At 39.9% G+C, this 24,138-nt stretch overlaps 1 protein-coding gene across 1 annotated transcript in view; it reads right to left on the bottom strand.

The window, feature by feature from the left end:
• The window catches only part of LAMA4 (laminin subunit alpha 4), a 147,741-nt gene that overhangs the window by 45,801 nt on the left and 77,802 nt on the right, over positions 1-24,138 (bottom strand). Inside the window, exons 11-16 of the mRNA XM_023219040.1 lie at positions 22,468-22,635; positions 19,769-19,962; positions 12,649-12,765; positions 6,206-6,354; positions 3,074-3,215; positions 2,366-2,462 (exon numbers count right to left, since the gene is read on the bottom strand). Coding sequence (XP_023074808.1) covers positions 2,366-2,462; positions 3,074-3,215; positions 6,206-6,354; positions 12,649-12,765; positions 19,769-19,962; positions 22,468-22,635 — 867 coding nt within the window. The remainder of the gene's footprint in view (positions 1-2,365; positions 2,463-3,073; positions 3,216-6,205; positions 6,355-12,648; positions 12,766-19,768; positions 19,963-22,467; positions 22,636-24,138) is intronic.

The raw sequence follows: 24,138 nt of genomic DNA, 5'->3' as shown, positions 1-24,138 counted from the left end.
AAATGGGTATCAAATTTGTTAAATAATTTTTCTGCATGTAGTGAGATGACCATATGAATTTATCCTATATCCTATTAATGTGACAAATTACAATTGATGTTTTAAATGTTAAACTATTCTTGAAATCCTAAAATAAACTCAAATTGGACATCAGATTAAACTTAAATTGGTTTATTGTTATCTTCCCCCCCCAAATATGTGTATAAGGGGTGGTGATGTCATGAAATACAGTTAACCAAATACAAGCACTTCTTGTATTTTGTATTTTTTCTGGGTAGTGTGGAGAATTTGCATTGCACCCTGCCTCCTTCCTCTTTCTAATTTCAATTTCCAAACATTATAATACAAGCAATGTTTTAGCTCTTATTTTTGGGTCTCATGACTGCAAAAACAAAAACAAAAAAAAATCCTGCCTGATATACTGAGAAAAAATATATTTAACTCTATATTTGGAGCTCTTGATAAAAAGATGAGGAAGAAAATCTATTTTGGGCTTGATGTTTATAAGAAGAAATGTTTCATAAGAAGGGTGTTCTATTTGGAATTTACTGACTTGCATAAATATTTTTCATTTTGCAAATGAGTTAAGTAGAAGATTCATTTAAATAGCAGCTTCCTGAGATTATATAGATTATCAACTATTTGGTATATGTAATGAAAGAGAAAGTTGGGAAGTAAAGATTACTGATCATTGAAGGGAATTTGGAATGAAGAAAAGATAATCTAAAATTATAACATAATTTAGTAGATGACTATGGTTTAATTTGGAAACCTGAATGTACATCACAAATGTGTGTATTATCAAGGGAAGACAGCCCTGGAAAGTTCTAAGCCACACGGTACTAAGTCCCTATTGTTGTTCCTTTTGCAAATAAATACATGAAGGGATTTGGCCAAATGAGATCATGAAATAGGTGAACAGGACTGTAAAATATTCAAACAGGCTAATGCAGAGAGATTTATCAGACAGAAAATATGGAACTTTGAAGGGATGTGGGTAGGGATCGATTAATGGTTACATTTAAAATAGAAAAGTTGCTTTTATGAAGTTCAATAACTCAATAATGACAAGACTGAGAGAATACATTACAAGTTATCAAAAAGAATAAAATATTTAAGTCCCTGTGTCATGAAGACTGACACATTCTGGTCTTCACAACACAAGACACAAAAGCAATACATAGATATAGCAACATTTATTTAGAAATATTTTACTGTTAATATTTTAATTCTTCACTACTGATATTCTAATTATTTTCCTTAGAGCATGTTCAGGATAGACTTATATATTTATATAATAAATTAATTAGACATATAATAATTAGACTAGAGAAACAATGGCACTTTGTTTGCCCAGAAAAATAAAATAATAGTTGTTTTATGGGAAATAAACAGTTAAGTATCTGTGTATGAAAAGCGAAGTGCATTTATCTTCTCTATGTAATGGCTCTTTGCAAAAGAGAAAGAAAATGCATGGCTAAATGAGATTAATTACTTTAACAAAATTGAGTGACATTTATAGTTTCAAACTTGGCCTTTGTTTTTAGGTGGTAGTTAGAAGTTCGCTAGATGATGAATTTCCAACCTCATTAGTCAATGTTTAAAAGTCCTTAGGAATTAGTTCATCATCTCCGAGATGAATAATGTTTAGTGAATTTCTTAGTCCATTCAATTGTTTTTAAGAGTAACTCACAAGATTCAAAATTGTCTAATGCAATTTTGCTTTTATTTTTCCTTCCTTCCCTCACCCTTGGATGTGAGCACTTTAGCAGATGCAAACATTGGCCTTTGGAAATCCTTCTTACCACATGGTTGTTAGGTCTGTTCTAAACGCAGTAACCTATGTAGAACACAAACTACAAAAACAAACAAACAAACAAACAAAAAAATGCAAATAACCAGATGGCTTTGTGGTACCCTGTCATCCTAATTGACTCACAGTGATGACCCATTCCTTCATGGGAAACATTTTAAAAGGCCTTCGGAATTGTTCAAGAAAGAGGAAATTTTGTGCAATATAGTTTTAGTGTTAAGTGTATTTTATGACATTTCCCCCTAAAAATTGGTGTTTATGGTAAGTTTCTATTAATCAGCCTATTTGATTAGCAGGCATAGCCACAGTATGTGAGATAGCTGTATGTTTCCATGTAGTTTACTACGTGGCTTTTTTTTTTTTTTTTTTTTAAATCACAATTTAAAGTATCAAATCTTTGCTCTTTGTAACTTGACTCTGAGCAGGAACTATTGATATGCTATTTAGTTATTATCATTCTTTAATCCTAGATTTGGAAATCTCTGTACACATGTATGAAAGGAGGGAAGCAGCTATACATTAGAAGGGAGATAGGAAAGTGAAGATATTTACTAGACTCTGCCTTTGCTTGCAGTTCTCTGGCTTGATTGAGGAGGTTCTCACTTTCATCTTTATGGTAAATGATTTGAGTATCAATCCCACTCACCGCCTACAAAGGAATTGGGAGGAGAGAGTAAAAATGACAGCAGAAGAAATAAGCTATTCATAGTTGTAGGATTTAAATGACACAGTTTATCTGCTGAACACCAAGCAAAATCCATTCAGCTTCATTTTTACAGCTCAAAATTAAGGTCAAATCTATGACCATGAGAAAGTAATGTGTTTGGCAAGGTAATGTTTTTTTTTTGGAAAGATTCAGTGAACCTAGAACAAAGCCCTGGCCAAGGCCCCACCAAAGTGCTTGCCACGTAGAAGCCATGCAGTAAATAATTTTGAGTTGGAAAAAATCTAAATGAATGCATAAAGTATCTTTTCTATCAGCAAGACCAATTTTAAATACATATTTTTTTTCGGGGACTTTGGCTAAACAAAACAAGCTGTCAAAGGAACTGGCATTTGCTGACTGGATTACAGCACATCTTGAAGAACCTGCAGACTGAAACCTTCACAGCATTCATGAAATGGTCTTTCCTTAGTTCCCCTGCCCTTTCCACTCTTTCTGCCATTTGGATTTCACACTGGAAGTTCAAGAGATGACATCAGAAAACAGAAAAGCCAGTGGGAAAGGCAAGGTATAAAGAACTTTAAGGGAGTACTCACATCATAAATTCGGTCAGTGGTGTTCAAAGCAAATTCTGCTGTTTCATTGGCTTCACTAACATAATTAACGATATTTTCATAGACATTTGATGCATCCAAAGCCTTCTGTACCAGCCCGTTCATATCTGAACTGTGTAACTTCCTGTTAATAAACAAACATTATTATTTCTCCTTACCTTCTTGGGGAATGGGGCCATGTTTAATGCTTGCTTTTTAAATACTTCTAGGATCACAAATGCTTCCTTCCTGTTATTCAAAGTCACCTAGCGTGGCAAGGTTTTCTTGAGGGTCACACCTCCTCTGCATTTCTCTGTCTTTGCTGAACCCCATTTTGGTTCTATGACAGCTGCCTGTCTGGCAATAGCAGCAGGAAAAGGGAATGATGATTTAAAAACAGCCTCTGCACCTCTTCTAGCAGGAGTTTGTTTATGTGATGGAGGTCAGGCAGAGGAATGAAGCCATGATGCCGACTGCCTAGTGCTTATCCAAATCAGCGTTGTTATTTCCTTTCCGCAGAGGAAGCCGAGGCTCTAGGAAAGTATGCAGAGCTTGACCAGGGCACATATTGTCATGGTTTGTCTCACTCCTGAGGCCTGGTTGCATCCTGGGCCTCAGGAGTAAGACAGCCCCAGCCCTTCCTCAGCACACAGCCCCACCTAAGCCCACCCTCACCCCTGCCCTTTCACACCATAGTCTCTGCCTTTGCCCCTCTCTGGCCTGTGTAAAGTTCATCCAATATTTATTGAGTACTCATCACACAGGGTGCTTGCACATTTGCACACAGGGGATAATAATGTGAGATATAACAGGAATAAAATATGGAAATGCATGGCATCTGGTAATCATCGGGGTTTATTATTATACCTACACTGTTTCCTGAATTGGGATTTTAAAACTCTACGTGTACCCACATAATTTATTTTATTGACAAATACTTCTACTGCCTCTGGAATATAAACTCTAATCTCCACTTTCACAGTTCATCTAAATCCTTTGTCTTAATTTTATTCAATCTTAAATCCGCCAATTCCTTATTTTTTTTCTCAGTCCCAAACATCGATGATTAGTATCATCACGTCATTTGTGAGTAACCCACAGAAGGTCCTCTGTGACCCCAGTATATGACACTGCAGATCCCACACTGACTCCTGTCTTCAAACCGCCTGACCTGTCGAGCTCGGTAATTGTTCCTCAATCTCCTGCATCCAGTTCCAGTCCCTGTGTGCTTCCTCAGAGCGACTTTCTCTATATTTCTTTGGCTACTTTCCTCTCTGTTAACCAAGTCTATCATCAATCTACCTCCTCTACGGAAGGGTTGACTCATCCATTAGGCACAGCGGTTTCATTTTAATTTTTTTAATCAGAAGAAAAAAATGAGGATAACAATAATAATGGTATTAATCTTTATACCAATGCAGACATGAAATAAAGGTTTTAATGTTTTTATGGAGAGAGGAACCCACCAAGGCAAAAGTGCCTAGGGCCTATAGAAGTCATGGGGCTCTGCTCCACAGAGGCGAGTCTAATCTAAATACTCAATACCTGTTCCTCCCCACAACCCCTTCTGAGAAAATGGCTCAGAGAGCAAAATCTGGGGAAGACAGACAAGAAAACATTTTTTTAAAAAAGGGACAAAAGAAACCAAATGTTACAAATATGTATTAATATTTTAAAATTTTGCTGGCGAGAGTGGTAAGATATACCAAAGAGCATGAAACAAAGCCTTTATTACTTTGCTTTTATTACTAGGCACAGAACAAGTACTACCTCAATATTCAAATTAAACATGTGCTATTGAAATGGAAGCTCCTCAATGAATTTTGTTTATCTTTGTTCGAGCACGGCACGTAAATCACTGTGTACACCAGACAGATGTGGAAGGATATTCACATTTTAAGTGAAGACGTCTCTAAGTTGAAATACATTCATGAATATATAGTCAGGAATATTCTAAATACAAAAGGACTTGAGGGTGATTGATATTTTGGATCATGTTTCATGTAAAGCATGTAGTAACTGTCTTAGAATCATGCTGGAACACTGTTTGTTGCAGAGTGGCATTATACATAGAAGTTTTATTTTGGAATCCCAATGAATGGGATGTAGCTACAAAATGACAAAAGAATACTGAAGAGAGCCATAAGATGGATCTCAAAAACAACATTCTGCTAATATAGTATATTATCAAATAGTATTTTTTCTAAGCTCCATTTTATTGCCTTTGTCAAAAGCTTATTTTCTAGGGCCATGATACCGAGTGGGATATAGCACTGTCTCACCCACTGACACACCAAGATTTCATATTACCTCTCTCTTTCTTTTTTTCTCTCTTCATAGGAGATTTGGAAGAGTGTTTGAACATTTTGGCAATCGAGAATAAGAAGGTGATTTATAGTTTGAACAGAAGTTAATCTTGGTTTTTATTTTATTCATGACCTTTACTGGTCCTTTTTTTCTAGTCTTTCTCTATAATGATCTCATTATTTACCTATTATTTCAGGGTCATGAATTCAATTCTGATCTTTCAGTACTTTTCAGTTAACATTAATTGAGTGTCCAAGAAGTGTGTGACTCTTTTCTAGGTGCTGAGAGGAAAATTGCCAATTGATTTTCTCTTAACAGGTGTTGAAATCAAATAGTTCCTGCTGGGTGCTGTGAAGTATTTATCAGAAGTCAGTTATATTGCCAATTCCCAACCAGCTTTACTTAAGACACTTGGGTGTGGAAAGATAATGCTGTCTATGAAATAAATAGGTGATGTTAGAATTAGACCTTCTAAAGGGATCTGGTTTATTTGATAATGTTTTATACAGCATTTATGGCCCTAACCAAAATGTCTTTGGTCATCCTACCAGTAATTGTGGAACGGACAACCTCCTCTTCCAGGAACACAGGCCTTTAATATGACAGATTTTTTAAAACAAAAAAGACCAGCTCCCCCAAACAATTGCAATGAACAATGATGGACTCGCAGATGGACCAACCAACCAACCAACATATCAACACATAAGCATATCCAACCTTAACCAACCTGGTAAAACTGTATCCCAGTAGCTCTGGCATATGGAATTGAATAGTAATATTTTATTCACCCCATGATAGATATTTGCATTTCTGAAACCAGGATATTACCTGCTCAGTTCATTAGCTTCTTGTTGAAGTTTCTGTGCATGGTCAATAGCTTCTTGGACTAAATCATGGCTGAGGTTACTTAGGTTAGATAGTTTTACTTGTAGTTCATTTTTGGCTCCATCTATTTCTGCATAAATCCCTGATGCATTCTAAAGAAAAAATTTTAATAAATAAATTGAATTTAGAGGAACTTAAAACATTTTTCCTGGGCACGAAAAGATAATCTCTATTCTTTCTTATTATGAAGGTCAGTAAATTTCAGTGCAGGACCACATAAGTCTAAAATACTCTAAGTAGATATCTATTTATCCTGCATCGCCAGCTGTTTCTTCTGTATTGATTGCTTCCCTAGCATTCACAACCCAGAAATCTCTGCCATTTGAGACCTAAAAATGAAACTAAACTAAAACCTTCAAGTATCCACACATGTCCCTAATGTTACTACAATACTTTTCTCCTCTCTTCATAGCAAAGTATTTCAAAAATGGAAGTTGTTTATATATGTTGACTCTATTTTCTCTCACTTTATATTCCCCATTTTGACCTATTCCTGTCTGATTTCTACTCCATTACTCCACCAAAAGAGAAGTTAACTTAATGACATCTAAGTTACTGAATCTAATGGACATCATTCAGTTCTCATTTGACCTTTCAGCTACCTTTCAGGTGGTCGACTGCTTCCTGAAACTCACCTTGTAACCCAGGCTCTCTTGGTTTTTAACCCAACCACAGACCTACAGTTTTGCTTAAAGATCATGAAACTGTGTAGACAGATATTCCTGCAAACCCATGACTTTCAGCCTTGGCTGGCCCCTCAAAATGCTGCAAAGAGATTTGTTCTCCTAGTCACCCAAATAGTGATTCTAAACATTGTCATTATTCCTAAGCCAACACTTCCTTCACCCACCCCTATCTGATTCCTAACAGATCACTTTATTTTCTTTTTTCTTTGGAGGCCATAAGCTGTTGGTGGGGCACACTTCCTCCACACTTCTGATGTTTCCTTTATATGCAGGGAGCCCAGTGAGTGAAACTCCAGATCTCTCTGCCCTTTTCCTCACTCTACTCCTGTGAGAGGGGAGTGGTTGATTTGATGGGTAAATTTGGGAAGAATAACTCTGTAGGCTCTGCTCAACTCCACCATTCTTCATCCTGGGAGCAAGCTGCCAGCAGAAAGCCTGAGTTTTCCTGTGTTCCTCCATATGAAGGCTATTTTGGGCAGAACCCCCATCTAAGCCTCACAGTGTTGCCTGTCTGGGTAGGCACAGCTGCCTAATACTGGGACTGAATGTCAGCTACCCCACTTGGCTAAGAAACCTAAAGCCATGCCTGCTGCTTAGTAGCTTCAGAAATAAGGCAACCTCCTTGGTCTCTGTATTTACTATTTTATATATGTTTCAACCTGTTTAGAACTTGGGTTCTGGAAAGGGGCTCTATTTATTGGTAACTCCCTCAGAGACTCCAAAACCAATGAAAAGGTATTTCCCCAACTTCTTGCAACCGGCCCCCAGCCCTTCCCCACAAACCCTATAGATGTATTTATAGCTACACCTACACATAAATTTCTCTCCAATTTTAAGAGGAAAAGTGTTCATTTTCTGTATAAAGCATGGTGTCCCATTGTCTTGGTAGCCCCATTATCATTCTTGCTTCCTAGCTACTAGACTCTTCTCAGCTATAAACATGCTCAAGTATCTCCAATCAAAAAACAAACAAACAAACAAAAAACCTTATTCTTTCACTTTAGGCTCCCTTCTAGCTTTTTCTCTTGCTTTGACACAGTGCACTTTACAGAAATGGTTCTTGCCAAGAGCACCAACACCTGGCCCCAAATTGTCAGATCCACTTGACATTTTCCCATCCTTATTTACTGGATCTATCTGTGGTTTGCTACAGTGTTGGTCACCGTTTTCGCTTAAAACTCTTTTCTTTTCCTAGCTTCTGTAACTGTGCTATCTCCTGGGTCTCCTCTTTCCCTGACCAGGAAAGAGACCGTGAAAGTTGGCGTTTGACTCCCAGCCCTTTTCTCTCCCGAGTGATCTCACTTCCTTCCCTGAGCGCAGTCTTTGAGTATTCTAATCCATTCTCTACCATCTTGCAGGAAAGGTACTCTTCCTGTTAAGAAAATCTGACCTATCCTTGTCAGAATCAGCCAGTTGCTTTGCAGGAATGAGTCCAATTTCTAAGCATGACATCATCAACTGACCACTCTTCTCTCACCAATTTCATCAATTCTCATGACCCTCAACCCACTATATCCCATGGTCTAATCTTGACCAACTGGTTGTTGTTTGAATGCTCCATAATTTTTTCTGGTCTCTTACCTTTGCACATATTTTCCCTTTCTGGAATAATTTTCTTTTATTTTCTGTCTAATCTACCTGGAAAGCTCTACTCCTTTCAAATTCAGCTCAAATATCACTTCCTTTTTGAGGCCATCCCTAACCTCCTCAGGATGAGTTAAGTGTTGCCATGTGTTTTTATTATTCATTCATGTGCCACATGATTGTAATAATTTTAAGTGATTATTTAACTCATCATATCATACAATCCTAGGAGGCAGGAACTGAGTTTAACTTATTTTTGTAATCCCAGAATGTAGCATAAAGGGTTCATAGTACAAAAGGTTTACTTTTGTGGAGGCAGTATTAAACCTCTAGCCATTTTGGTTGGTCATCTGGGGAACAATACTTTGAAAAAAAATGTTTTTAAATTGTATAAGTGGAAAATAGACCATGGACATACCACTTTTACTCATTCATTCAATCAACAAATATTCCCTGTGTGCCCATTATGGACCAGGCACTCTTTTAGGAGGTTGAATACTTTTGAACACAGTCTCCACTTTCAAGGAATTTACAGTTTAGTGAGAGAGATACAGATAATAAACAAGTGATCAAATAAGCAAAGAAGGTAATTTCAGGGAGTAAAAGACATTTTGAATAACATACGACGGGTGGGGTGGGATGAGGAGTGAGTGGGGTAAGGGGTTCATTTGGATGGAAGGGTCATAAGGACACCAGCCATTCGAAGATCTGAGGACAGCAGGTGCAGAGATCCCGAGGCAGGAAATAAGTATGGTATGTTTGAAAAACAGGAGTTTGTTGGGCTGGAGTTCAGTGAGTGAGAAGAGAGTTGGGTATGTGGTCAGAGAAGTGGGTCTGAGCTGGGTCATGTAGGGTCTCATGTGCCAGGACAAAATGAACTTGTTTCCTACTTTAAGTGCCACTAGGGAGTGTATACCGTAGAAATAATGTTGGTTATGTTTTTAAAAGATTGTTCTGCTGCTGCATAGAGAGGATGTCTTGAAGGACAAGAGTGGAGACAACTGGATCAGCTAGGAGGCTCTGGTGGCAATTTAAACTGCAGATGAGGTAACTTGGACCAAAGAGCAGCAGTAGAGACAAGGAAAGTGGTCAGAAATCAAGATTCAAGGCCTGGTGTGGTGGCTTATGCCTGTAATCCCAGCACTCTGGGAGGCCAAGGCAGGTGGATCATCTGAGGTCAGGAGTTTGAGACTAGCCTGGCCAACATAGTGAAAACCCATCTCTATTAAAAATACAAAAAATTAGCTGGGCATGGTGGTGGACGCCTGTAATCCCAGCTACTTGAGAAGCTGAAGCAGGAGAATTGCTTGAACTTAAGAGGCAGAGGTTGCAGTGAGCAACCTCATCACTCCATTGCACTCCAGACTGGGCAACAAGGATGAAGCCACATCTCAAAAAAAAAAAAAAAAAAAAGAAATGAAAAAGAAAGAAAGAAATCAAGATTCATTTTAGGGATAAGGAGAAAGGAGGAAGCAGTAGTGACTTTGATCTGAGCAATTGGGTTGTGCCATTTATTGAGATGGGGAAGACTGGGGAAGGAGTGGGTTTTATTTAAGGCATGTCAAGTTTGATATGTCTATTATTAATATATGGTAGATGAGATTGTGACTTTATTACAATCATACTGAGTTCTGACTTGAAAATGTCAAGTAAGCACTCAGATATAGGAGTTTGGAACGCCGTGGGGTGTCATAGCTGGAGGTATAATTGTGTAATCATCGGTGTGTAATTGTTCTTTAAAGCCAAGAGAGTCAATGAGATCAGCTAGGGAGAGAGTATAGCGAGGACCAAGCACAGAGTCATTCATTATCCAGAGCAGAGATCAACATGGCCCAGTGTCAAGTGCAGTTCAAATCTGTTTTTTTTTTTTTTTTTTTGAGAAAGGGTTTCACCTTGTCACCCAGGCTGGAGTGCAGAAGCACCATCATGGCTCACTGCAGCCTCCACTTCCTGGGCTCAGGTGATCCTCCCATCTCAGCCTCCTGAGCAGCTGGGACTGCAGGCATGCATCACCATGCCTAGCTAATTAAAAAAAAAAAATTTTTTTTGTAGAGATGGGGGTCTCACTATGTTGCCCAGGCTGGTCTTGAATTCCTGGGTTCAAGCACTGTCCCCAACCTTGGCCTCCCAGATTGCTGGGATTAGAGGTGTGAGCCACTGCACCCAACCAAAGCCTGTTTTTATATAGCCCTGAGCTGAGAATATATCTTACATATTTAAGCAGTTGTAAAAGAAAAATAAAAACAAACAAAAACCAGAAAAAAATAAGAGACAGTGGTTGTACGTGGCCTGCAGAGCCTAAAATATTGACCACTTAGAGGGTGTGCAGAGGCAAAGCTAGCAAAGGGGGCTGGGAAGAAACTGCCAGCCAGGGGAGAAGCTGTGAACGGGTACCACAGCAGCCAGGACAAGGGTACCACCTGGTGTTTAGAGGAGGGAGGGCTGAGAAAGCCTGGGAGAGACAGGCGACCCTGGTTTTGGCTACAGGTGGGTCGCTGGTGATCTGGACAGGAGTAGTCTCAGTGAAGGGGATGGAACCCCCTTCAGAAACGGCCAAGTATAGGGGACAGTGGGAGTCTGGAAGGTAGAAACAGCAATGATAAGTCACTGTTGAGACATTTTAGTGTGAAGCTGAGCAGAATGGCAGGGCAGAAGATGGAGGGGATGCAAGCTTTATAAAATATGTATATATTCTTTACAGGGCTTTTTTCTTTTTGATATTTAAAAGATAGGAGATAGTACAGCATGCTTGTATGCTGATAGTAATGATTAAGTAAAGAACGAGAAACTGGGTGATCCAGAAGAAAGAGGGCATAACTTGAGGAGTGAAACCCTGCAACCTGTTTTCAAGGTGAGGAAGGATGGGGTCCAGAGCACAGGGCAGGCCGGGCAGGAGAAGGAATGCTTACAACCGAGGGAAGGCAGAGGTGTGGGTGCAAATGCAGTCAGGCCGGCAGATTTGGGGAGGAAAGATCAAGGGAGTTCTTTTCTGTTTGTCTCTGATTTTTCAGAAAGCGGGAAGCCAAGTCACCAGGCAGAACTGATAGCAGGGCAAGTGGGTTCCCACCAGCTGCATACAGCTGCTCTGGTATGGCCATGGTGCTGGGGATGAGTCAGTAATCTCAGATAGGTACAACAGACGAACAGGCAGATATAGTAGTTAAGGGTATTTTGAAAGAATGATTATGTTGGTAAGTTGAGCTGCTTAAGGAGGGAAGAAAGCACATGAGAGGGGTAGGGTAAGAAAGGCAGGGAGGTCTCCATGTGGCCAGAGAATTACTGGAGTGGGCATTCTAAAGTAAGTGAGATAGGAGATGTGCTCTGGGAGGGAGGTGTTGAAACTAGGGTTTGGGAAGGGGTACTGTTACTGAGGACAAGATCTGGGTATGGCCACAGGTGGGGTAACAGAGGTGCACTGGAGGATAAGCTTGCTGGAGAGGACAAGTTCAAGGAGCTGGAGGTCAGAGAGTCGGTGACTTCATCCATATGGATTTTGCTGTCACCAAGGAGAGTGATGGGAGTCAGGTTGGAGAGAAAGACAGAGTTCAGTGTTGAAATAGTCAAAGGATGAGATGACAATCAAATGGCCTGAAAGTGATATCATTCAAAAGGTAATAAAAATGAACTGAGAGTAATTTCATGATAGTTCAGTTCACTGAATTTTATTGGAAATTTTCTACTTTATTGGAAAATGTGGCTTTTATTGATTTTGAAAGCCAGATTTATTAAACACAACTTTATGAGTAAAAAGCGAGTAGGATGGATCGAGAGCAGCACTTTCAGTAGAACTCTCTGCAAGAAGTTCCACTATATTCAGCGGCGCAATGCCTGTTTCTGCACATGCTTGTGCCACTGAATATAGTAGCTGCTAGCTATGTGGCTAATGTGACTGAAGAACTAAAAATTTAATTTTATTTAATTTTAAGCAATTTAAATTTAAGTAGTCATATGTGGCTAGTGACTGTCGTACAGTGCAAGAAACTAAAACATTCAGTCATCTGATCTTTCTAATGCCTGCTCACTTGATAGATGTGAATTTATTATTATTCTGTGACCCTGAGCTGCTGTTGCAACCTGCTGGAAATACAAACCTGAACAAGTCACGTGCGTCCTTACCTTTATTATACCATCAAGTTCTGAAAGAGTTAGGCGAGGTGTTGTCAGAGAGTCCGCAGATGTGCTCAGAGACATGTTCACCACTTCCATTTGTTCCCTCACTCTTTCCTGTTGTTTCTGCAGAACGAAGAGTAAGGGAGAGTGAAATGAATGCGTCTTGAGGGAAAGTGTCGGGGAGAGCATTAAATACCAACTTGCTCTCTTTGGATTCAGACAAATCTGGGTTCGTATCCCAGCTCCATCCTTGCTGTGTGCCTTTGGGGAACGCTACCTGTTTGATGCTATTTTCTCATATATAATATGGAGATAACAACAGTAAGAATCTTGGGAGATTAGACGCATGGGGGATTATTATAACACTGTCATTTCAAAGAGAGCTAGTGCTTTAGAGAGGGCATTTGACTCTTTTCCCCAGAATATAAAGGACTGTGAAGACAGGACTGAACACAGGCTCTACATTTGCAGTGACTGGAATATGAATTAGTTCTGAAAGCATTTATCATGTGCCAGCTCTGGGCCTGACACAAACAGCACATTTGGACAGGAACAGAGAATACACAAAAATAATCTTAATGTCCTTTTAAAAATTAAAAGTGGCCCTACTATTAAAGCATCAAATTGTAATCTTGCTTCATACCACTCAGAGCTCTTTATTGTAAATGCTCAGATGTTTTGAGAAGGGAAAGTAAATATTAATACGCATCTTGATGAGTACTTTAATTTCTGCCTTCACTTTTAGGTTCTAGAGGCAGGGACACTGTGATTCTGAAGAAATATTATGGAGCTTCCAGTGAGTTTAGAGTTTGAAAGAAACATAGAAAGAAACTTTAGGAGGGAAAAGTAAAAGACTCATTTTACAAGTTGAGTGAAAAATGAGTTGAAGTTACCTTAGAAATAGTGACTTAAGTTAGAGTTGAAATATACATTATGGTGTAATCTAGGATATCATAGAAATAATTATAGAAGCCTAGATAGAGAAGGAAATACTTTAAAACTTTTTACGTTCATCTTAATGTCCTTTCTTACTCCCTGCAGCCTTTCCTGACTTCGTGAAAAGGAAGAATGGAACCCATGTTCTCCAAATATGTTGCTATGGGGTAGATGTAGGTCTAGAGACAGAAAAGAATCACATTTGAACATTCTCTTAATGCAAGAACATTTTAAAAGAATCAATTTCCCCTGAATATCCATCAAGCCTAATACAGTGTGACTATCTGAGATCAATTATTCTTATCTTTACAAAGACTGGGAGTTATACAGCTGTGGACAAAAGCAATACTGTAAAATGTGTGTATTAAAGTATGTAAAAGAAGGAAGTTGAAAAAAGGTTGGTATTATTTACCTCTCACAGAACTGTTTTCCTTTTACAGTGTTCTTTACCCCTTCTGTAAGTTCTCTCTGAGTGACTGCGGGAGAACACTGCTAACATCCTGAAGTCAGAGACAAACTTCAAAACTGTGTGCTAATAGCACTGTATATAAGCTTATTTGCAGTAGATGACAAACAATATGCTTCAAGTTAATGAATTTCTCCCATTGACCATATATAGCATTAGACAGAAATGCATAAAATTAGCTTTGAAACAAATAAAGATATTTCCAAAGAAAAGTGGTCAGCTTGAACAAAGTAAAATGTTGAAAACTGATAACTACGAAAATGACATAATTGTCACTATTCAGCATGCTTCATTGTGCATATCACATATACAAAATATAGAAAAAGTTCCATGGTCAAAAAACAAAACAAAACAAAACAAAACACCAAAAAACAAAAAACAAAAAGCAAAAACAGTCCCGGGAAGCTAAAGCTTTGGTATATAATAATCCCCAAACAGTGCTTTTGAAAGAGTAGTTTACTTACTTTTAAAATATACTATCTCATGTTCATCTGATAAGATTTTAATCATTCTGTTACCCTTTGGGATTAGAAGTAAGATGACAAAATTGTGTAATTGCTAGTTGTATGGTTACTATTGGCACACGTCAAAATGATTAAGCTCTGTGGGTACTTTTTTGGTTTTGTATGAGAACTGAAATTTGGGGGTTATTCTTTTCTAGCCCATGCTGTAGGTGTAATAGTGAAATGTAAAATTAAGACACTAAATTTGGGTCAGGTGTGGTGGCGCACGCCTGTAATCCCAGCTACTCGGGAGGCTGAGGCAACAGAATTGCTTGAACCCAGGAGGCAGAGGTTGTGGTGAGCTAAGATTGTGCCACTGCACTCCAGCCTGGGTGACAGAGTGAGACTGTGTCTCAAAACAACTACAACAACAACAACAACAACAAACCCACTGAAGTTTGTTTTCTAAAACACAGAGTCAAATTCCAGTAAGGTCAGATCCATTCAAATCTTTTTGTCGTAGGAAAGACTACAAATAAAACACTGGATTTTAAATTTTGTTGGAAAGAATTAAAATTTCATGATATTTAAATATGCAAAAGAATGGTAAAAGTAGGGTTTAGTAATTTAGAAGTCCAAGTTAATATGAAATAAATAAGAGTATTTGCAATCATGAAGAACCAGTGTACATAAATCAAATCTGTATTACTTGAGAGTGCTACAAGCATTTGTCCATCCATCTGTTCATCAACAAATGTAGCAAATGCAAGTTATTGTGTTTGGTGCTAGGAAGACATAATTTGTGCAAGGCAGGAGTGATGCCTTTGGATGCTCACAGTCTAGGGGGGTTAGACTAGACGCATACCATCACACACACACACACACACACATACACAGACTTATGCATTGAGCAATTAAGAGTGACTCCTAGACAGGAACATAGAAGAATATATGCTGAATGTGATGAAGCCTGGTGATCATTCCAGTGGTACAACCAGTAACTGCACCAGTAGAGAGGAAGGAAGAACTCCTTCTGGCAGCTAGTGTTCTTTTTTTTTTTTTGAGGTGGAGTTTCACTCTGTCAATCAGGCTAGAGTACAATGGCACGATCTCAGCTCACTGCAACCTCTGCCTCCTGGGTTCAAGCAATTCTCCTTTCTCAGCCTCCCAAATAACTGGGATTAGAGGTGCCTGCCACCTTGCCCGGCTAATTTTTGTATTTTTGGTAGAGACAGGGTTTCACCATGTTGACCAGGCTGATCTCGAACTCCTGACCTCAGGTGATCCACCTGTCTTGGCCTCCCAAAGTGCAGGGATTACAGGCGTGAGCCACCGACCCAGCATTCTTAATCTGGGGTTAAGGTAGACTACCTGAACTTGCCTGTCAATCTTATACGTGTGAACAAGTGCACATTTTTCTCATGGCAGGGATATGTGTGTGTGTCTGTGTGTGTCTGTGCACGTGCATGTTCCATAGTTTTCACTGAATTCTCAAAAGGATGTAAGACTGCAGCAATGTAGGAACCACTGGACTCGAATGAGTAGGTGAGGCACTCTACGGAGAGAGACACTTAACCTGGCTTAAAGGCTAGACAGAATTGCTCCTGGATGAGAGAGATGAGCAAAGGAGCTACCATGAGCAAAAGCAATAAGAAGAAAATGCGCATGGTCTCCAGTGGCTAAGAGGCAGAGTCTGTAGGAAAGTCAAGAAATACCACTAGAGCAGTAGGTGGACTCAGACCATGGGTGGCTAAGAATTTACCTTTCTTAAGTAGGGAGCCATTGAAGGCATTTGATGAAGGTTGATTATATAGTTTCTATACATTTAGAGGGATACCTCGAAATCGAATCTGGCAGTAATCTCAAGGGGAGAGAAGCCAGGAGCCTAGGCAGGGGGCAGACCAAAATATATACAAGTGAGACACAAAGGACTGGAGAAATCACTGCTCACAGAACCCCAGAGCAGGAGCGGCTGACTTAGAGCCTGGGGACTTGGAGGGGAGAGGAGAACCCTGGACAAGAATGAGAAAGAATGAGAAAATAGGAAGGGAAATGGGAGGAAAAAAGGTGTTGATTTTCAGCAGGTAATAGCAAGGCTGATCCACGTGGCTATTCCCGCAAACAGACACAAATATGAAAGTTGTCCTGTGGGGCTCAGTTTTGAATAATGAGGCAGACCCACAAATAAATCCCTTTTAAGGACTGAAGCAGTGAGATTGGGTGAAGTCACTGAGGGAGGAGATGGGGGCAAAAGGGGTGCAACTGTGGCTAATGCCAGATCCAAATGTCAGGAAGAGGAAGGAGAACCGAGATGGAGTAGGACTTTCCAATTCCTCAACGCTATGCTGCTCCCTTCCTGAAATCTTGCTCATGCTGTTCATTTGTACGCAGTAGAAGGGTTTGTTTGGTAAAGTTAAAATGAGCACTACCATTTTTCTGAATCAAAAATGCCAAATTTTTGGTAGCCACATGCATGAAGTTTAAAAACAAACCGTATAAGTTTATTTAAAACCTATTTTGGCAATCATTCACTTTTAGAACTGAAGTCTCTTCATACAGGCAACACTGTCCTCTTGCTTGTTACGTTTACAAAGTCCACTGTGCCCTGCACACACCCTGACATTTACCAACCACCAGCAAATCAGCTGGTTTGTGCTTATGCAGACACTTTGGTTCTCAGTTCACTGACTGTGTGCTACCCTTCCTGATTATAAAATTTACAGAGGACTTTGGGGGTAAGATCTATTCCTTAAAATAAATCAAAAGAGAACCGAACATGTTAACACACAAAATATGTGTTCTCTAGCACAACGCTATGTAGAAGACAAAGCACTTGGCTGAGATCGAGAACTCACAATCTAAAATGAGAACCAAATACAGTTGACCACTATCGGTAGTATTAATAATAGGTCTTGCTTCTTTCTCAGCAGTAAATATTACTCCCTGTGGCTAAGGGCACAGCTGTGGTCTGGCTGGGGTCTCCTGCAGGCCATTGCTTGCCCTTGTCCTACCAGGACCGGTCTGGCTTGGCAGGTCCACTTCTCATTTCAGGGCTTGCAGTACTGAACATAGTTCTGGGTCTTCATTGGTGAACCCTGGGAATTGTTGCATGAGGTTGCAGTGTTGTTTCCATCTTACTTAAATGCTCTAAATCTTCTCTTGGGAATAGAATCAGGTTATCCTGCAGGCTTCGGGTATGGGCTTAAATCTTTCAGGATGGGAAGAATCACTCATTACTTATATTACTTAGCACTGAAAACGTATCTTCAATAAACTTGGGCACAATCTGACAAAACTACAGGATCCTCAAATTGGAAAGTCCTTAAGGTTTTCATGACATCAACACATTTTTTACTGAGTTGTTACTTTGTGTCAGGCATTGTGCTAAATGCTCCATGATTCAAAGACAAAGGAGACGCAATTCCCTTATTTTTAGGAGCCCTGAGTTCACTGGGGAAGACAGACTCATTAGCAGATGATCACAATTCAGAAACAGAGCTGTGCAAAACATGTTATGGGATTGGAGTATAGGTTGGGTCTTCTGGAGAAAGTGGTGCCTGAGGTAAGACTTAAAGGATGAGTGAGGTTAGCCAGATGAGTAGAGAAGAAAAAGCGCTCTCCGTTCCAGGCAGGTGGGATTACTGGTAGTGTGGTATTGCCTGAACAGAATGTGTGAGGCGGAGAATAAGAGGTGAGGCTGAGGAGGCTGGCAGGGTCAGATCAGAGGGAGTCCCGAATGCCACGTGAAAGAGCATAGGCTATCCTATAGGATGGTGTCTTTCAGAGGTTAACAATGAATTATACGTTGCAACCTGGTACACATATGCAAGGCACAACTGCGATGAAACCATACCTTACTATATGTGTTACACTTTGATATTTTCTATTCCCTTGATTTCATTTCCTTTTATCTGTCTCTTAAAAAAAAAAAAAAAAGGCCTGCTGGTTACAACCCATGAAACTTATTCTGTAACCCGTGAAATGACTCACAAGTTGCAGTGTCAAAAGCACTGTTAGAGGTGATGAGGAGAAATGAAAGGATTGATGGGCACACGTAGTTGCGGTCAGACTGTGACGAAGGTGAGCCGCTCTGGCAGGGTGGAGAGGATGGCTTGGAAGGAAGGATGGAGGAGAGAGAAGGGGAGACTGTTTTGGTAGAGAAACAACGAAAGTCAGAACTAGAGAAGTTGTAGAGGAATGGAAAAGAAGGAAGAGAGCTAAAACACGTCACATAGTAAACCTGGGAGGAACCTGTGGTTGACTGGATGTGGAGGAGGGAAAGGGGGACACTTCAGGGTAAGGCGAGTTCCAGCGACGACCTTGAAACAGTAAGATAATCATGCATTCATTTAACAAAAAAAAATGCTCCCCCAACCGTATTATTCTAAAAAATATTGGCTAGGGATTTGCTCCCATTAGCAAATAGTGCTGATGAGTGTAATTAACTTTTATTTAAGATATTTTACAAGGATTCTTACTGAGGGGCAATGATGACTGAAAATCAGGCTAGAGAGCCTAGTTGAAGTGGCTTTTGCCGACCACAGTAATACACAACTGAATTCATGAATTTGCTCATAATTGGTTTGTATTTGCTCACAGTATTCTTTTCTCCCTAATCCTTTAAAATATGTTCGAACATGTATGTGTCATCCTATCAAAAGATGACTCCTCTTGATGCTGGTGGCTGTGAATACATGCATTGCTTGAAGCAGACACGTGACTACTACCAGTTCTCAGCTCTGTAGGTGTGGGCATGCACAAATTCTGGCCCCATGAGATGACCATCTGTGCAAGCTATGATCATGTCTGGGAATCCTCCTCACCTTCCTCTTTGCATTTGCATGGCCTTGGCAATTCGTCTCCTTATCCCTGCAGCTGCTGACCAGCCAGACTGTGAGATTTGCGTATCGTGCCTTTCCAAAAATTACACACACCCAGAACACATAGTTTTGAGACGCTTTGGCCTTCTAGTGCTCTCAGTGTAAAAAAAGCTATGCGTTGCTTACCCACTTGCAAGAAAAACAGATCCATACACATGGATACAAGCACCAGAACTACTGCATTCTTATCAAAGCAAGAACTAGACAATTATTCTAGTTTCAAGTTGATTTTAGGAACACACATGTTAGTAATTTATAGCAGCAAAAAATACACCAATATTTTAAAATATAAGTATTTAAATATACCAATATTTTTAAAAAATTTATATCAACTGCCCCTTCTTGGTGTACCATCACAACTGCTGATGCTGAAATGCATTGATGGTGAGTGTACACTGTACCTCGTGGTCCCGCTGCCTGGCTGCTGTGGCCCTGTTCATGTCTTCAGCATCCCTGACGTGGTTAAGGGCCTGGTCAAGTGCTTCCTGGAGATCTGACAACTTAGCATTGTAGTCGTCCAGCTGCTCCAGGACGACAGGAAACAGAGTGCGGGTCTCATTGTGCAGCCGCTGCCAGCTCTCAGCCTGGCTCAGCACTGGGAAGAAGTGGAGACAGAGGCTCAGTGTGGCTTTCTCCTGTTTGCTCCCATTCCTCCCAGCATTTTGCAAAGTTGGAAAATTTTCAGGCCATGCCTTCTGTAGCAATGGAGATTAAAGCTATTGTTCATAAAGATAGCTCCTCCACCTTTTAGATTTGAAGTAAAAAAAATCCTAGTTTTTAGGGTTTGGGAGCCCCTGGATAACAGTCAGTTGAAAGAAGGGTTTGATTAGTTTTCCCACAGAGGTTGTGCTTTTTGTGAAAACCATGTCATTATACTATGCTTATTATTATCCAGAATATGAATAATTTTACTCTGTAAAGGGGACTTGGGTATAGTAAGGTTTTTACCATTAATAATAACCAAACTCATCAGTAATAAGGCAAAATGATGTGCATAACCACTCATTTTCTGTAGTTTGTCTAGGCAACTGTTTTTAGTTAGCTCTACTAGGTCAAATCCAAACCATGATTTTGGTGGAAAAAAGATTAAATGGCAATGAGATGATGTTCTTAAACTTCGCGTGTGTCTTTTATTCTCTGCTCAAAGACACATGTGTTGAATATGTGCCTTAATTTCTGTTTTCTTCAGGGAATATTAGTTTGTCTTGTTGAGATTTTCTTCCATCACCGTAAGCAGAACACAAAAGTTCCTGGCTGAGTATAGAAAGTGCTGGAAAATGCATTCTAGGTGGAAGGAGGCCGAGTGGGAGATGTCATTGGTCCCACTTCTCCAGGGCAGCCTTGTTAAATTCCACAGTAGGCAATGAGCTTGGAAACATCTGGCAGTGACTGACATCAGAGCTCTAGCCTTTCTGAGCCTGACTCAGAACTGGGGCCTGCGATTCTTCTTTGGTTCTTACTATTTCTAAGACTTTACACATTTGCCACCGTAATAAACCTGTATGTCAATAATGTCTCCCTACAGTATCCACAATAATGGTGAGCAGAAGTTGATAGTGACAGCTGTAGAAAAACGACCTACTGTCCTTTAACTGTTTTTGTGTCATTAGTCCCCTTGTAATCGGATGAAGCCTTCAGACTGCTTCTTACAGTGTGTTCTAAAATGCATAAAATAAAATATATAGAACTTAAAAGGAGACTAATATATTTAAAAACCAAACTGGTAATATAATAATGTATATGCTGCTTTACTAATCCCTTAACTAACAAGATCTAAAGGTAGATCTAATAGCTACCATAATTTTGAGTTATTGGTGAATTTAAACAGTGTTACGAGACAGCAGCAGCTAAAATATAATATGCAAATCTGTGATTTCTCTCATTGATTGTGTAGGCTAAATCAATTGTTTGCAGCTCTTCCAATCAAGAGTGGAGTCTATCTCTCTACTCCTTGAGTCTGGGCTGGTCTTGATCAGTAAAATGGATGTGACATTGCTGAGCTCCAAGCCTAGGTTTAAGAGACCATGTGCTTTTCATTCTTGCCCTGTTAAAGCTGCTGTTATGTGAATAACCTGGACTAGCCTTGTTGAGTTAAGACCTCACAGGGAGGGAGAGGCCCAGCCTTCACAGCCAGCCCCAGACATCTGAGTGAGCTCAGCCAATATATGTCACATGGAGCAGCGATGAGCTGTTCAGGTTGAGTCCAGCCTGAATTGCCAACCCATGAAAGCAGGAGCAATAAATGGTTATTGTTTTAAATGAATATGTGTGTGGTGGCTTTTGTTTTGTTTTGTTTTGAGACGGAGTCTCACTCTGTCATCAGGCTGGAGTGCAGGGGTGCGATCTTGGCTCACTGCAACCTCCACCTCCCAGGTTCAAGCAATTCTCCTGTCTCAGCCTCCTGAGTAGCTGGGACTACAGGTGCATGCCACCACGCCCAGCTATTTTTTGTATTTTTAGTAGAGGTGGGGTTTCACCACATTGGCCAGACTGGTCTCAAACTCCTGACCTTGTGATCCGCCTGCCTTGGCTTCCCAAAGTGCTGGGATTACAGGCGTGAGCTACTGCGTCCGGCCTGGGGTGGCTTGTTATAATAGTAATTGATAACTGATACAGTGATCAAGTGATAGATTCAATAATATTACTGTGGTTTGGTGCCTATACTCATCGCTAAAGGGAATGTTAAATTTCCACTAGAGGCTAAAAGATACTAAAGTCATTCATGGTCTTCACAGCATGAATGTTTCTGGGCTTGTAGCATTCCTGCCTTCTCAATAAAATTTCTTTTACTGTAGTTCTGGGAATTGGTTTCCTTTAGCCTTCCTTCTACTGTTTCATACATTTTCACCAAATGCTATAGATTCCTTATGGCATCTCAGCTGTTTCTCAGGGGCTCAAAGTTGGGCCTGAATCTAAAAATCTTGGTTATAAAGTCAAGTTATCCTGAATGATTCCCTGTAGCCACATGTAGATTCTAAATAGTTCTGAACACTGGAAATTGGTTGCTTTGACTATATGTTGCCCTAGGTTTACTGTCTGCTCTTGGACCCACAAAGAGGGCAAACATGTGCTGGGTCAGCTACGAGAGGAATACACCTACGTTCGTGAGCCTCATCTGCCTCCTCATCCACAAGCTCCCGTTGGGTAAAAAATGGTTGACGGTGTCTAATCTCCTCAAGCATCTTCTGGGCCAACACCAGCTTCTCAGAGATTTCCTTGGGGCTAAGTTCATGCTCTTCCCCATAATAGAGCATCTTGTTGTTGATCTCTGAAAGGAAGAACATGGTGAAACAAGGCAGCAGGGAGAGATGATCGGGCACTAGAAATGCAAGGGAGCGAGGGCTGTGGGCAAAGGGCAGGGCAGATCCTGAAATGGAAAGAGAGGCTCATTCAAAGGCAGCGTGCTGTGAATCGCAGCGAGCATGGAAGCTCATCACCTAATCCACGAAGGAGAAAGACACGAGGAAACCACTCCTCTGTGCTTCCTATGCGGAGTCTTCAGAATGGGCACTGGCTAATGCAAAGCCTGCTTGGCTTTCATCCTCATCTGGTTTCCACAGTGATTCGAGAATGCTAATATTCAGCATGAAATATTGTAACTTGATATTCAAGGCATCCAAATCTACAGTCTTTGGTCAGCCTTTTATATAACGTATTTAACTTAGAGAAAATGCTCAGAGATCACTCCTGTCATGGGTGAGATTCTTAATATGTAGGAGTTATTAATTGTATTTTAGACAAAGATTTGATCAAAGTTTTAAGCCAAAATGAGAGCGTATTGCTGGCTGTCCAAATGAGTCTTTCAAATTATTTCACAGGCTAAATACAAAATGGGGGTTGGTTATAATATGATGTGAGCTTTGGCTCATTCATAGTTATTTTTTGGCAGTTGCTGTTTGCCTTCTAGAGTGTGACCACTCTGGGTCATTTTCACCCTACTTCCATAAGTCGGGTGGAGAATTTTAGAACTGGAGGGACCACTGAGGCTAAAAAGGAATTAGGTGACCTGTCTAAATATTAGCAGACTGAAATACTTCTTTGAATCCCTCATTCCTACTACATATGATGAGAAGAAAGGTAGGTAATTGTCACCTTGTTCTACTGCAGCTCCAGGAGGAAGCATTTTATCTTCCTGGCATAAATGAAATTGCGTGTCTGTGGTTTACTATGATCTATGTGGTTGGCCAGACCTGATGGGTAAACAAACATTGGTGTCACATAAATCATACCAGGATAAGGGGTTGTATTTTATGTGGATAATAGTTTGAAGGTCACCAGCGGTTATTTTAGAGATGGCTGGGAATAAGGAATGACATATAATTGGTGTACAGCATTCCAGAATTACATAAAGAGATTAAACATCTACTCTTCAAGTAAAGTCTAAAATATTAACCTGTGAAACAAACTAAATGAAAATATTTTTTTCCTCAGCTCCAGCACTTGAGATGCTGAATTCTTGGGTATTTTGATGCAAGTCTTATATTTACAATTTTGGCTTGTTTTAGTTTAGCTACTTGCAGTATAGATTAGAAAAGGGAAATACAGGCAATAGTATTTTTGCGTTTGGTCTTTGGAAACTATTCATACATTATATTAAAAATTTAAAAACTGATAGAAGTTGTTGTTTCCCATTTACATTTCCCTTGTATTTTTTTCATCTTTTCCCATGCTTAAAGGATCAAATAAGAGGGTTCAGATCCTTTGCAAATGAAACGCTTTTGAATCAAAACATGGGTTACAATAGCAAAGGTGAATTATTTTCTCTGAATAG

Source organism: Piliocolobus tephrosceles, chromosome 5 (genome assembly GCF_002776525.5).
Source record: "Piliocolobus tephrosceles isolate RC106 chromosome 5, ASM277652v3, whole genome shotgun sequence".
In the NCBI taxonomy this organism is placed as follows: domain Eukaryota; kingdom Metazoa; phylum Chordata; class Mammalia; order Primates; family Cercopithecidae; genus Piliocolobus; species Piliocolobus tephrosceles.
The sequence above is the reverse complement of the archived record's forward strand: the minus strand, read 5'-3'. Positions and strand labels throughout refer to the sequence as shown.